General features: G+C 39.8%; 1 protein-coding gene across 3 annotated transcripts in view; it reads right to left on the minus strand.

The window, feature by feature from the left end:
- ZNF385B (zinc finger protein 385B) overlaps nt 1–16,331 on the minus strand; it is a 305,313-nt gene that overhangs the window by 237,415 nt on the left and 51,567 nt on the right. The window contains exon 2 of one of the 3 annotated variants that reach the window (XM_074967694.1): nt 12,204–12,506. In XM_074967694.1, the coding sequence (XP_074823795.1) occupies nt 12,204–12,504 (301 nt within the window). In that variant the 5' untranslated portion in view covers nt 12,505–12,506. Of the gene's footprint in view, nt 1–4,664; nt 4,857–5,604; nt 5,659–12,203; nt 12,507–16,331 lie in introns of those variants that run through there. The other 2 variants (XM_074967697.1, XM_074967696.1) reach the window with 2 other exon arrangements.

The following is a 16,331-nucleotide window of genomic DNA, read 5'->3' on the forward strand; positions in this document are numbered from 1 at the left end:
GATAGGGTCCAGAATGACCTGGACAAATAGGAGGATTGGGCCAAAAGAAATCTGATGAGGTTCAACAAGGACAAGTGCAGAGTCCTGCACTTAGGACGGAAGAATCCCATGCACCGCTACAGACTGGGGACCGACTGGCTAAGCGGCAGTTCTGCAGAAAAGGACCTGGGGATTACAGTGGATGAGAAGCTGGATATGAGTCAACAGGGTGCCCTTGTTGCCAAGAAGGCTAATGGCATATTGGGCTGCATTAGTAGGAGCACTGCCAGCAGATTGAGGGAAGTGATTATTCCCCTCCGGTCGGCACTGGTGAGGCCACATCTTGAGTATTGTGTCCAGTTTCGGGCCTCCCACTACAGAAAGGATGTGGACAAATTGGAAAGAGTCCAGAGGAGGGCAACAAAAATGATTAGGGGGCTAGAGCACATGACTTACGAGGAGAAGCTGAGGGAACTGGGCTTGTTTAGTCTTCAGAAGAGAAGAGTGAGGTGGGATTTGATAGCAGCCTTCAACTACCTGAAGGGGGGTTCCAAAGAGGGTGGAGCAAGGCTGTTCTCAGTGGTGGCAGATAACAGAACAAAAAGCAGTGGTCTCAAGTTGCAGTGGGGGAGGTCTAGGTTGGATATTATTAAAAACTATTTCACTAGAAGGGTGGTGAAGCACTGGAATGGGTTACCGAGGGAGGTGGTGGAATCTCCATCCTTAGAGGTTTTTAAGGCCCAGCTTGACAAAGCCCTGTCTGGGATGATTTAGTTGGGTTGGTTCTGCTTTGAACAGGGGGTTGGACTAGATGAGCTCCTGAGGTCTCTTCCCACCCTACTCTTCTGTGATTCTATGAATTCTTCTGGACCCTCCTGATGCAAAGTTCTCACATAGCAGAATCCACAACAAACATTCTTCCATCATCACTGACAGGAAGACTGAATCCCATCCTTGCTAATGATGACATGACTTTGATAAACACATGCCTTTGTGACTTCTCTTAATTATAGGAATGCAATCTAACTGGACTTGAAACAATCAGCTCTGAGAAAATTGAAACTGGTACACAATCCAATTGCTGAGGACATCAGCCTCACACTGCACTCCCTCAGCTGTCTCCCATTGAATACAGTGTCAAGTTTAACGTTCACTCCTTATTTTCAAGGTGCTAAGTGATCTGGACCTAGGATACTTCAACTGCCTCATATTCCAGGACCTCAACTGCTCTTGAAAACTGCACTTCTTGAGCACAAAGAACCTTTTTCAGGGGCTAGCCCAAGACTTGGCCTAACCTTCCAGGAGAGACTTCTAACAGCCTCACTCCTTCCAGGTGTTTCTCCAGCCCGCAGAGAGGGTGCAGAATGGGATTCTTTATAAACCCCAGGCCACTTCCCCAAAATCACTTCTCCTTTCTCACTTACAGTGTCCTTGTATCCTACAGGGATTCTTATCAAGAAACCCAGAATGGGGTGTTGCTTATCCAAAAGATTTCTCTCAATCCTCAGAGGTCCTATATATCAATATACTTTTTTCCTAAAGGAAAATGATTAAAAATTATGAATATTTTCATAGGAAAATGTCATGCAAGCCACCATACAAAAATAGCACCCTTCAATACTGTCTCAATGCAGTAAATTTCCCAACAAGGAAACAAACTGCTTCTTGCCCAACACTACCAGTGTTCTGGAAGATGATTCTCTCACTACCCATCAGTGTGAACTGGCAGAAGGAGAGCTATGCAGTGATCTAAACATTTAAGAGGATGTAAGATCTTTGAAGTTGAAAACAGCTTACTCACAACGTAAAGTTGTGGAACAAAGAACTAGCCTGCCTGTAATTTGGCAAGCATGTATTTTATAGCAATAAAAATACTTGGTAAGTCCAAAAGGAACAAAGCAAGAAAAATGCACTGTACTTACAAAACAGTATTTTTTTTTAATATCTTGTGCGACTGGTATATGCAGCACACCTTTTTCTAAATGTAAGCACCAACATTTTTTGCTTGGTATGCTTTGAGCATTTACAGAAAAATGATGGAGCAATGAATTTAAAGGTCTGAAAATGACAGCAACCATATTTTTAAACCTACCTAAAACCCAACTGTGTCAGTTTGTATCTAAGCCTCAATTCTTAGGGCCAACCCAGACACAGGTTTGGTGCAGGGAGCTCTGTGGCTGCCAGGTACGGACAGAATCCTTTCCCTAGACTGCAATGGTGTTTTGTGGCTCCTCCCACTGTCTAGTAGTCTTCACAACTTCTGCACCCTTCCATTTTCCATGAGGCAGGGGAGCGTACAATTGGTGTACCAACTTACTTTTACATCAACCAGCTTGTACCTCCACCACTTCCTAAGCTCACGCAGGTATAGAAAGAGCTACTCATGTTTTACCTTCGCCACCCACACAGAGGAAATGCAGCAGTTCCACTGCCTATTGGGTCTTCCAAGAGGCAAGAGGCAGGGGCAGGATTTGCCACTTGGAGAGAAACTACAGCACATAAGTATATACTGTATTATAAAAGCTGATCTTATTGCAAGATTTATTCCAAAGCACGGAGGGAGACCTATATTAAATAGGCACAGAACTGAGCGCCTTGCTTTCAAAAAGAATTAACAGCATTAAGTGGCCAAACTAACCTAAGGAAAGCAGCCTAGTACTAAGTAAATTCAACATTTGTTAACCTCTTTAGCTTCTTAACCTCTAGCTAACATCATCTGCAATTATGGAAACAGTGCATAATTTAGCATAGTGAAAATTTCACTTTCAAAGGAAAAGAGCTAAACAGAGCTAAACATTTATAAAAAGCAGTTTCACCAGGTTAAGGGTAAAATGCATTTCGGGATGAGTCTGGGGCAGAATAACTGTTTACAGCCATTTTCCTTTATTCCTATAATTTAACTAACAGCAATCATATCAGATTTAAAAACTCCAATCTGGAGTCTAAAGAACTACATAGCAACATAGAACAAAAACATATACACCTTGCACCATCTATTTTACATTCACACACATTGTGCTCCTGATACATTAAAAAATAGACAAAAGGAATAATATTGCCAACCTCATGAAGGCAACCTATTACAAATTGATTACAAAACTATGCACAAACAAGACAATGTATTAATTTTTGTATTTCATGAACAGGCTATGGCAGGAAAATGTATTTTGATGTGTATTATCTGAAAGATTGTCATAATAAAATAACTTTGAAATAAGAAGGAGAATAAATTGGGTCAATGGGGAGAATTCTCCCCTATTTAGGGTCTAATTGGGTTGTCTTTTTTATCTCCAAAGGACACCTTAGCAGAAGCTATCAGCTTTGAGAGAACACTGAAATCCTGGCAGCAAACTATAAATTGACCATTACCATAAAAAGAAGTGCTAAATGAGAAACCATGTGCTCAGTATAAAACTAATTTCATGCTTTCAAAAGCACACAGTTGCTTCTAGCAAGATAGTGGCCCTGGGACTTGCAAAGACAGATTGGCTAATACAAATAGTGAGCTCCTGATGCAGTCTGCTTAGCCAAGCTTTACATGTACTGGCAGTAAATGGAAATTCTCGAATCTTCTGTCAAACAAATACACACTTATCTATAACTTTACAGCTGAAAGCTATAAAACAGCTGCCTTATAAATAAATTTAGCAGGAAGACACATGAGCTGTGTGAGTTCCTCATAAAGAAAACCTCTAGTCTACATAAACAGACATTATTTTAGCAAGCAAAATACCATTTTGAATACAATCATAATAATTTTAAACTCTCTTTTTCTGTATTAAACAAGTTAATACCACCATCTCTACATAATTAAAGCCGGTTTCAACATAGACTGAGCACATTAGCAGGACTGTAATGCTTAATAAGTAACTTTCAGATTAAGTAAATTTAGTGGTTTTGTTGTAGGTAAAATTTCTGGTCCGAGCTTTTTATACAGCTACACGCTATTTATTGCTCTGTAGGGTCTTTTTATACCTTAAGATTTACTCATATAAACTTCATATAGTAGCTTCAGCACCCTATTTTTAAATAAGACTTGCTGGATTTAATGTCAAATTTAACTAAAGCACGGTTAGACACCAGTGAGAGTAATTTTATACCTCCCTCATGAAACAAGTTGTCAGAGCCAATGACTTATTGGAGGTTGTTCTGTACATGACAGGTCATAACTTTTAACATTAATAATGTCAGGTTTATATAAGAAGTCAACTCCAGCATGCAGTTTATTTCATTTACTTTCTTAGTTTCATCTCATGAATACCACTGGTCTCATATTCTTCATATCATGACTCAAAATTGGATTTAATGCATTTAACAACAGCTTTCTTTGTGACCAGTGGTGTGCAAATCATACTATTAATTAGCTTACTTCTATAATGATCAGCAAATCATATAGTATCACTGACGCGTTCTGAAATATTTAAAATGCATAGGAAGTCACCTACTGGTAAGATATCCTCTGCAAACAGCAAGCAAAGAAAGGAGGCGGCTTACCACATATATTTACTGAGTTACTTTTACATTAAAAAAACCCCATCAGACATACCTTGCCTTTTTGTTATGATTTCCACTGTAATAACTAGAACACAAATGACATACCCACAGAAATAGTGCCAAACATGTAAGCATCTAGTAGTGAAATCTCAAAGCTATCCAGAAAAGTTTAATAATAAAATCATGCTCACCTCTACTAGGAAGTCCACTCCACATTATGACAATACTATTTAACCAGCTTAAATAGCAACCAAGTTAGATAAACAAAACTTCCAGTATGTGACCAATATGATCTACGGTGCTACAGAGTCTTGGCTCCAGCCCTGATCATCTGTGTGACAGTACACTGTTATACCAATGCAGCTTCAAACCTTCCCAGATGCTGGCTTATTGCATTGCTCATTGAAAATCCTTTACACGCTGGCAACATTTTAGGGAAGGAGGACAAGCACACTGAGTCATTTGTAAAGAAAGCAAAGCAATTTCAGTTCTGTATCTTCATGCGTACTGAAACACAGAGCACTATCAAAGTAGAAGTCTGAGAGGGATTTATGCTTAGAAACAGGCAACCTAAGCCTTCATTATCAATGCATGAAATCAGCAACTGTGATCAAATTCAAGCAAACCATAAAAAGGATATGATTATGAAAGGCTCTACAGATTTAGCTTGAAACCACACAGAATGAAGAATCATCTATCTAAATTGTGTAAACGTTAAAAATAGCTCTGCCTTTTCCACAGTGAATAGGAGACAGAGGAGAATCAGCAGCCTGTATTCAGATGAGATTTATTACTGGAAAAGCCTGAAATAAATAAATAAATAATAAAAAGTAAATTAAAAAATAAAAGTCATTCCTGGACTCTTTTGCATATGAATAGAAGCACTCAGTTATACAATTATGTAAAGGATATAAAAATAGCATAAGAGCAAGAATATCCACAGATATGTCTGTCTCTAATATAAAGAGTAATGTAAATATTTGCACGGGGGGAGATGGGGGAAATGGAGATTGTCCTAGACTAAGATCTTCTGTACAGTAGAACATAGTAAATATTTTCAGAGACAATTCAACAGCTAAGTGCATGCCAGTATATGACAAAACACTTTTCTTTTTCACTTTGATTACTTACCTAAAGGACATTTTCCCATTCGCCTCCCGACTTCCCAATATGTAAATCTTGCTGTCTTTTCATCTGCTTCATACAGGTTATCTTTCCCCACAAAGAAGAGGGGCATATATACAAGATACAAAATATAGATACGCAACAGTGTGGCAACAAGAGTAAATTGAAGATCAGGGAGATATTAAGTTTGCAAAGCAAAAAGGCGTATGAGTTTGTTAAACAATTACACGATTATCTAAACATACTACGGTATTAGCAGTTGGTGCAAGGGAAAGTATCTCAGACCAAGATACGTAGTGTATGTTAACTAGTATCGCTTTACTTTTTTAGTTAAGTCAGAGGTGTCAGGGAGTGGGTGTTTTTTAAACAGCTAAATGACTATCTATAACCATTATCATCATCTTGCATTTATATAGCACCTTTCATCCCACAGGGCTATAACACTCTACCGCAGCGTTTCTCAAACTGGGGTCCCTGGGCCCTGCTAATGAACTCCTCCCCCACCCTCCCAGCACCTCCTGCACACCAGGGAACAGTTGTTCAGTGGTGTGCAGGAGGCACTGGGAGGGAGGGGGAAGAAAGAGGCAGGGAAGAGGAGGGGCAGGAGTGGAGCAGGGGTGGGAAGAGGTGGGTCCTTGGGGAAGGGGTGAAGTGGGGGTGGGGCTTGGGGCTGAGCAGCAGTCTTGGGGGGGGGAGGTCCATGAAAAATTTTAAGTCAAAATAGGGGTCCTCGAGTCCGCTGCTCTACAGACATAGCAATCATATATAAACAGAGGACCCAGGTTTCAGCCTGACTAGAGATCATATTACGCACCACTATTGCAACCATGTCCATGCAGAAATGTGGCCAGGTTTAAACAGAAAACTGCAATGTCACACAATTTAGGACAGGAAGTGAACATCTCTTTATCCAAAGGAGGGCCCAATTATAAAATTCTTCACCAAGACATAACTCCGACTTAGGAGAATTTACTGAACAATTCATGAACACCCACATTTGCAACATGTACACATAGCCGGTGAATAATGTAAAAAGAGCCCCAAGAATGTTTTGTGCAATTTTCAGCTAGTCCCTAATTTTGCATGTACAAATATGCCAGGCATCTACCAATCTGTGCGCCCAAAACAGCTGCATGTCCAGTCCTATAAAGCACAAAATTAGAGTAAGCTGGTGGATAGTTAGCACTAAAACTCCTAGTCAAAGGGATGTTTTCCCCCACTCCTTCTGGGGGATTTTATGTTCTGCTTCAATACTTCACCAATTGCTAAAAATGAACCTTAACTAACCAATAACGGAGAAGTAAAAAATCCCAAGAGGTAACCTGTAGGTGCAATTTTTGCACCAGCCCATATCTGGAACTGGGGCAATGTGCACTATATACAGAAGGATTCATAGATCCCTGACAGTGGACCTCCACCAGGTATTTGTATACTTTCTGGGCACTGGATCTACAGGCTGCAGCAGGGAGCAGGAAAAAGGCAATGTTTTTCAACTACCACATATTTTCTAATATAGTCACCAGTAGATTTACACTACTCCTTTTCCATCTTTGAATCAGGAATTATGAACATTATTCACAACTATTAGTCCCTCAGCTAACACCTGTTATGTAAATAATAATACCTCAATCATCTGTCACCACAAAACACGTTTTGCTGATAAATTAAAGTACACCAAAACAATACAGTCAAGTCCCTTAGTTTCAAAATGGTTGATTGCTTTGATATGACAGAAAACAGCAATGTATATATTTAATATATATCATATACAAATGAATGAATGAATGAATGAATGGCTAGCAAATATGTTGATTTAGGCAATATTTCATTTTCCCAGAAAAAAATAAATTTTGAGGATACTTAAGGAACAGAAATGAAGTGCTGCCCTCTACTCAACAAAATCTGGTTGGACAGAAGACTATACAATAGTTATGAGTAAGAAATGAACACAGCCTCTAGACCTCATTTAATACTAATCTAAATTACACTAAGAGAATTATTAATTTTGGCTTTTAGTGAAAGATATGAACTAATCATTTACGTAAAGGCCGGACTGCCCCCTTCTGCTATCCTAATCCAGTAGCTCTCTCTTGCACAGACAGAAATGGGGACAGAGTGCCAGCCATGTAGCATCATGCCCCCTACTCAAACCCTATGGAGCTCCTTTTTTTGAGCTATTGTACATGGGGTTTGGGCTTTACAAAGCAAAGGAAGGAGAGTTAGAAGTAGCATTGACTAGGCTCTGTATCCTAACCCCACGTACATTCCTCCCTCTCTCTCAGAGCAAGCTTTGAAAATAAAATTGCAAGGGTTAAAACTAACTAAATGGAAACAGGCAAAATTGACATTGAGAAAATGTGCTATACTGGGGTACCACAGCACCTAATAGCAAAAACCCCCCCAAAACACAAGATGTGTGCAGTGAAACTGTGCTAACTCATGTTCCTGTTCTCGTAATCCTTGCTCTCCATTCTCCTGTCCTTCTCCCTCCCATCTCTCTATTTAGGGATATTCCAGTCCTGCAAACTCTTATGCACATGAGTACCTTTGCCCTCAAAAGTAGACTTTATTAGCATTTAAGCTCTTTGGGGCTGGGACTACCTTTTCGATGCCTAGCATGCTTTTCGATGCTGGTGCCTAGCATGCTTTTCAATGCTCACTAAAATAAACTGACAGACATTTTTCTTCAAAGAGAAAACTAGAAAGGAGTTTAAGGCCTAGTTCAATAAGATTACTGAGATTCAGATTCTGATCTCCAACAAGGCAGCGCAAATAGTCCTAAGTGGGACAGAGACAAAGCTCCGGCGCAGCTGAGGATTTGAGGCTGTATATCCAGATTCCATTTTAGGGTCAGATTCTGCTCACAATTAAAACATGGAGAGTAACTCCACTGCAGTCAATAGTGTTACAACAACATAAATCTGGGTGAGTAACAGAGCATAGTCTATCCCTTATTCAGGCTTTCTGTATTGACCTAGCAAAATTCTGCTCACCTATTCACCAGACACAAATAATTTCTTTAAACCAAGACTAAATACCTACCCCCTCCCAGATTGTCCTCCAGCATCATCGTGGCAAAGGTGGATGAGTAGATATTGTGGCTGGGCTAGTACATTTTTAGAGCAATCTTCCAAGGTTTCCTTACAGCAGTTTTAATTTTTCACTGATCGCCTCAGAGAGTGTCATCTTAACTATGGGAAGGATTCATTAAGATAATACTTTTCATTTTATAGAGTTCTTACATTTTATTACTATGTGTTAAATCCTGCAACTGTCACAAATCTAGATAATGTTAAAGGGTTAGATCCTGCTACTTGATCTGCCTATATGCTTCCCTGGGCCTTCATGGGGCCCCACTAACGTGAAAGGGATTGCTGCATAGGTGCAGAATGCACCTGAGCAAACAGCTACAGGATCTAGCCCTACAGTGTGACAGTGCTCTGCAAGGAGAGAAACCTGTGAGCAAACAGATGTGCATGCCAGCATAACAGCTTACATACTCACGCTGCTGACAGAGTATACTGTGGCAAACAGACACCCAATCTCTGTTCCCCAGCAAACTCACAGAGAGGCCACTCCACAGGCCTTCAGTAACGCAAGGACTGCAAAAGGGCATCACTAAATCTAATCTGCAAGTTAATTCACATTTGCTACCTAAAGCAGCCCAGAACCCAAAGAAAATTATTCCATTTCTCAGAAACAGGTTGGGCATAGAGCACAAAGGGCACTTCCAGAATCTGTGACATACATAGGTACAGAGACGGGCAACAAAAAAATATTAGGAGTATGGAACAACTCCCATATGAGGAGAGATTAAAAAGACCGGGATTGTTCAGTTTAGAAAAGACAACTAAAGGGGGATATGATGGAGGTCTATAAAATCATGAATGGTATGGCTAAAGTGAATAGGAAAGTGTTATTTATCACTTCTCATAACACAAAAACCAGGGATCACCCAATTCATTTACTAGGCAGCAGGTTTAAAACAAACAAAAGGAAGTACTTCTTCACACAACTGTAGGCCTGGCTTGACATGAGCAATTGTACAGGCCAAGTGGATAAGTTCTCAGAGGCTACAAAGTGGATGAGGTCTCAGGCTACCTCAAAAACTACACTCAGTCAGCCTGTGAAACTTGTTGCCAGGGGATGTTGTGAAGGCCAAAAATATAACTGGGTTAAACAAAGAACTAGATAAGTTCATGGAAGATAGGTCAACCATTGGCTATTCGCCAAGATGGTCAGAGATGCAACCCTGTGCTTCGGGTGTCCCTAAACCTTCAACTGCCAGAAGCTGGGACTGCATGACAGGGGACTGACCTGTTCTGTTCATTCCCTCTGAAGCATCGGGCACTGGTCACTGTCAGAAGACAGGATACTGATCTGGATGGACCACTGAGCTGACCCAGTATGGCTGTTCTTATGTTCTTAATTAATTTTAAAAGGTATTTTGCCTTTTTCCAGGCATTTTTTCCAGTTTTAATACAAGCAAGGCAGAAACCACAAGCAGACTCCCCCAAGCCCAATATCCCAAGAGGCTGATAAGCATTTTGGGGAGCAACAGCACTGCTGGGTAAACTACCTGTCCAAGAGGGAATGAAGTGCAGTAGGAGGAGGCCATTCATAAAACCAGCAATAGTACATATAACACATATCACTGCTGTCCTGCAAAGGGATTCATAAAAAAAAGTTTTGTTTTGTTTAAAAATCCACTACATATAGCAACAGAACTTAGCAAAAAAATTAGCAGAATTGTAGATCAAGTGCCTGTTGCAAGCTTGCAGCACCATCTTGTGGGAACTTCGCATTGCTACACTATTGTTTCACTATTGTTTTTCGGAAACACTGAATTGCATTCTAGTAAATGTACCGGCTCTTAGGCCAAAGGTATATTTTGTAACATTCTATGAAAGGCATTATGTTTAGGGATTTTTTTTCCTTTTACTAATAATGAAGTTAATGTAATTCAACTATACAAATAAAATGCCTAACTCTTATAGCAGCAGGCACTATACAGATTATTTCTGGAGGATACAAGTTGATTAACAAAAGAAATATTAATTTCAAGTAATGTGCAGTTTAATGAAGCAATTGATCCTGATTTTTACAGGCAGATGTGGGTAAAAGTATGCATCCAAGGCACACACCCAAAGGAGCTGCAAGCAGCTAAGATGGAGAAGGCCTAAGGACAAAAGAGTGTAGGAGACAGGGGACCAAGAATTACAGTTTTAGGTTACTTAAATTGCTGACAAAGCAGCATATGTACACAGCTCAAAGAAATCAAAACATACAGCGCAAACAAATACTATAGGGGTTGCATTTTCCAGCAACACAGAGAGATAATTTTATTTTATTAAATGATGGTGTCTCACTCATTCAGAATACTTTTGGAAAATTTCACAATGAAACCAGCAGGGTATTTACACATCAATTTGAATTTCATCATTTTCAAACACAGGCCTGGTTGCCAGCAATATATCCAAGTGACACACATTCCATCCTCAGATTCAAAATAAACCAAAATGTAAGAACACCAAACCAAGGAAACAGAAAAAGTCAAGCATCCAGAAAAAAGAACTCAAAAGGAAGAGAAACAAAGACCATTTAAAATAGCAATGGCTTATCTCTTCAATCCAGTACTCCGAAGTTTTCAATTTAACCTTCAATGTAACTCTGGTGTTTCTATAATAAAATGAATAAATCCTTCCTATGAAGATTTGGAATCTGTCACTTGATCAATACTTTTATATACTAAATATTAAAAGCAGCTATCTGTGGCTTCTCTAGACAGCAATTCTTCTGAACAACGGTATCTTTTTGCATCTCTCTCGGCACAAGAATGAATTATGGTTACCCCTCCTTCAAAGGTGACCTGCAAAGGATTTTTTAAAATATTGGACTTGAAGCCTTTTTGCTTCTTAGGAGGTAGAAAGGCAGCCTGATTTTTTCCTTTTAATAAAAGAGCGAAGAGGAGGTATGCTTTAAACAAAAAAAAAAACCTGATGCACCCAAACTATAATCTGGTAAAAATTACACCAGATATTTTCACAATCACACTTGCAACTTCTTTCCAGAACGTAGAATTCTTAGAACAAAAAAAAAAATTTAAAATTTAAAGGACACAGGAGCGGTTGACTATGAACGTCCGTTTAAAACCCTACATATCAGAGAATAGCATGCTACATCTTTAGATACAGACATTTTTGAATATTCCATACCTTAAATACATACAGTCCAATCCTGTAGTCCTTAAGCAACACAACGTTGCCTTAATAAAAGCTGGACCAATGTGAAGGAATCAACATGTTCAATGCTGCAACTAGAATTATATCAATACATTTCTATTAGTGCTTTGTGAAATGAAAGACTGAGTAAATTCCTTTCACAAAAATGAAGACATAGGTCCACTTTTTTTTTTTAAAGGAAATAAATGTAACAGTTGCTAAGACAGTATAAAGAGTAATAATAATAATAATTAGCAGTAGTGTTCTGTATTACCAATCATTAATACTGTACATGGAGTATTAAAAAAGCTTCGCTATCTCTGCAAGTTTTGGGTTTTTTCTGACCAGAAATCAGCATCTCTCATATGTAGATTAATCAAGTACCTGTGCTTGTGCTCGCGAACAGAGTGCCTGTAGTTGCGTTTGTAGGTAGTTTCCCATTATTCAACTGCTTCACTCTTCTCAGGTGAGATTTCCCATTGTAATGAACCTGAGCCTGTGTTGCAGAGTTCAGCTGTATATTGCACACTTCACAGAAGGAAAATAGTATCTTCTTTTTTTCTTTACTTAATTGATAGTCTGGTCTATCATTCCTCAGTCCTTTCTCTTCAAAGCCCCGTAGAAAAGTTGATGGATTCATAATTCCATCGTCAAAGATTTGGTCAGGACTTATTGGGTGCTTCATACCTATAAAACGAACACACTGTTGATGCCAGAAACCAAACCACAACACTTACTCCTAAATAAGGATCTTACTTTTTAAACTTATTAAGTATGTATGGAGCATTGAGGACCAGGCTCATAAAAAAAAAAACCACTGTGCAGGATGGTGCATTTTGTGTATTTGTGTCACTTCGATGAGCTCAGCAATAAGCAGCTGGTAATATGCAACTCTCAATAAACAATAGTACTCATCTTGTTCAACCAATTCTCTCTCTCAAAAAAAGTTGAGTTTTTCCTCCCCACAGAGGTTAAGATTACATAAGTTTTTTCCCCCTCTTCACTACAAACAGGTTCTGAAGCTTTTTGCTCACTGATACATAGAATAGTGCACAAATTCCTAAAGAAGTATTAGACCAAGAGAACGTAGAACAAAAAATGATAATGAAATTTTGGGGACAACAGAATATTTAAATAGATAAGGATAATGAATACTTTGCATTTATAGCACCTAATGATCTCAAAGCTTTGCAACAACATCAATTATGTCTTACAACAGACCTGTGAGGTAGATATTTTATTATTAAACAATTATATTGCAGTAACAGCTAGAGGCTAACTAGGTGGGGGGAGGCACTATACAAATGTACAAGGACCAATCCTGTCCCCAAAAGCTTACAATTCTCATTATTTCCATAGGGCTTAAAAATGCACTTGCCCCTAGTGAGTAGGAACGTTGCCCTGGCAAATGAGGAAACCTACACCAGACAGTTTTATGAAAGTGTAATTTCAGCAAAACACACAAAAAATGGGGTGGTGGGAGAGTTTCTAGTCCTTGTGGTTGTGAAGATAACCTCCCAAATGCAGCCCAAGCATAAAACAGACCCACTTATTTCCTTCCTGAGCCTGTAAACATCCAAGTTCTGTGCCTCTGCTACTCACAGCTTTTCCAAAGTAAAATCAACAGTGTTGGTTAGTTCCATTGCTGTTATTCACCACTTTGTGGTCAGCAGTTAAACTACCAAGAGCCATGTCAGTTTCATACTGTTGTTTGGGAAACATATGGATATGTCTACCATTTGCGTGCACAGGGATTAAAAAAACCCAGGCTGGCCCAAGTCAGCTGACTCAGGCTTGTGGAGCTCCCTCCAGCTCTGGGGCTGAAAAGGTGGAATGTCGCAAAGCTCGGGCTCCAGCATGATCCCGAACCTCTATACAGCAATTTTTCAGCCCCATAGCCCATGGGGCTGCAGCATCCACGGGGAAAAATTAGTGGCAGCCAAGCTCCCCCTGCCCCACCCTCTCCCCTGAGCACACTGCGTCCCCGCTCCTCCCTCTCCCAGTGCTTCCTGCCTACCACCTAACAGCTGTTTGGCAGTGCTCAGGACATTCCGGGAGGGAGGGAGATGCAGCATGCTCAGGGGAGGAGGCGGTAAAGAGACGGGGACTTGGGGGGAAAGGGGTGGAATTGGGGTGGGGCCAGGTCAAGCACCCACAGTGCAGAGGGGAAGTCAGTGCCTATGCTTCCATCTACACACAAATCACACTAACCTAGCACTTGGTCCCAGGACTCCAAAGGGGTGGAGGGTCTCTCAGCCTGAGTCAAGCCAGGACCCAGAGTTCAAGCCCTTTTGCTTTGTAGTGTAGGTGCAGCCCAGCTAGATTTGTGCTCTGGGAGTCCTCCAAAAGTAGCCCATAGTCCCACGGGCCAACTTTCTGTGTCCTCTGGACAGTCAAGTTTAGTAGACAATCAAGTTCTCTCACACTACACCATGAACAAAGGGCTATAGCTGCCACGTTTTGGGTGGGTCTTAGAAAATCTGGTATATGGGTGCTTGGACTCAGGTCTACATAATGCAGTGTAGATGCTGGAGCCAGAGACTGGGACCGAGGGTTCAACAATTCTTAACCTGGGATTACAAATGAGTGTAAAAAGAAAAGGAGTACTTGTGGCACCTTAGAGACTAACACTCAACCTCTAGGTTAAACCCAGGGTCTGCTAACTTGAGTTCTATTAACATGGGGCTTACATTGCAGTCTAGAAATACCCTATGAGAGCAGCAGAGTTAGGCATTGGATTCATTCATGAGAAGACAAAAAAAATGACTAGAGGATGAACTTACATCAACCAAAAGGATCTGGATGCTAAGAAAAGAGAAAGTTTCTTCTCCAGTTCAGAGCTAGAGTATTATACTGATCATTACAGAGACTGATATAAGATGGAGAATCCAGCCTGTCCCAAGAACATCATACTATTCCTTCCAAGTACAACTGTGCTACCCTGAACCTCGTGAATGAGTGCTTCTCCTCTCCCCACCCAGTCTTCCATACTTAGCTGGGATTAGGTTTGGTTCCTCAGTTACTATGCCTGGTAAATATTTCAAGCCACCATTTTAAGAGGAAGGAAAAAGTGAGGCAAAAAGAGGTTTACTTTCTCTAAGTTAAGGAGTACTTGTGGCACCTTAGAGACTAACCAATTTATTTGAGCATAAGCTTTCGTGAGCTACAGCTCACTTCACCGGATGAAAGCTTATGCTCAAATAAATTGGTTAGTCTCTAAGGTGCCACAAGTACTCCTTTTCTTTTTGCGAATACAGACTAACACGGCTGTTACTCTGAAACCTTTCTCTAAGTTAAACAGCAAGTCATTTGCTAGGATGGAAATATTTCAACTCTCCCCCAAACTCGCTTTAACCACTAGAAAATGGTATCCTGACATCCATTTTAGCACTTGATGAATTTCTCCAAGGCGTGATTTTATTGATAAAAACTGTTCTTAAATACATCTATTTCTCATGCAGAATATTATGTTAAAGATTATATATAATCACATTCCCCTCCCCAAAAAAACCAAACAGTTAAGAAAATTAACTGTATCATAGCTGTCAGGAAAATGTATGCAAATGGAATAATGCATGCTCAAAAAAAATCATTTTAGTTTCTGGGCATCTAACTACTTTTCAGACTAAAACACCTATTGCTTGTGATCTTGCAACCTAGGCTAGATACTGTCACATGTCATAAATCATTTAAGCGTATGTATCATATTTCAATGCAAGCAACCAAGATCTCTGACTCAGCTGAGTTTACATGATGTTTTCATCTGAAAATTTGTTTGCAGCTTCAGTATTTGTAACTTTTCAATTTTTTCATATAATAACTTTCTTTTACTCTCTCTCCTGTGTAAAAAGATTGCTAACGTACGAGAATGTTGAACTTTTGGTTTCCTGAATTATCACTTTTATTGAAATAGGATATTCATTTGTATATTCCATTTGTTTGGAAGTATGCAAAGTGCACAACTGTATTAAACTCATGATACACTAGAGAGCACAGATAAAGTATAAAGTAGAGCTGGTCAGATAATTTTCAAAACAGTTTTCTGCTGGAAGACATTGCTTACTTGAAACCAAAATGCTTCCCAGAGGTGTTAACCTTGAATGGTCCCTTAGAATATGTGTTAACTACTTTCCCAGACCTAAAGAGCAGCTGTGTGTGGCTGGAAAGCTTGTCTCTCTCAGGAAAAGAAGTTGGTCCAGTAAAAGATATTACCTCTCCCACTTTGTCTCTCTAATATCCTGGGATCAGCATGACAACAACTACACTGCATACATCAGGGAACTAGCTTAGTCTTGATTACATTTTCAACACACACTAATTAGGCATAGCAAGGACTTAAACCTTAGGCTCCCATGTCCCAGGCCAGTTCTAACCAGAGAGCTACAGAGGGAGACAGTCTGTCTTGCTCTCTCCATCAGAGCAAAAACATTTGAAACCTCATTTATTTATTTGCAAGACAATTGTTATTTCCCAGCCAGCCCTAATAAAAAGTATTGTCTTGTTTGGCATTAG

Source organism: Natator depressus, chromosome 11, assembly GCF_965152275.1.
Source record: "Natator depressus isolate rNatDep1 chromosome 11, rNatDep2.hap1, whole genome shotgun sequence".
Classification (NCBI taxonomy): Eukaryota; Metazoa; Chordata; order Testudines; family Cheloniidae; genus Natator; species Natator depressus.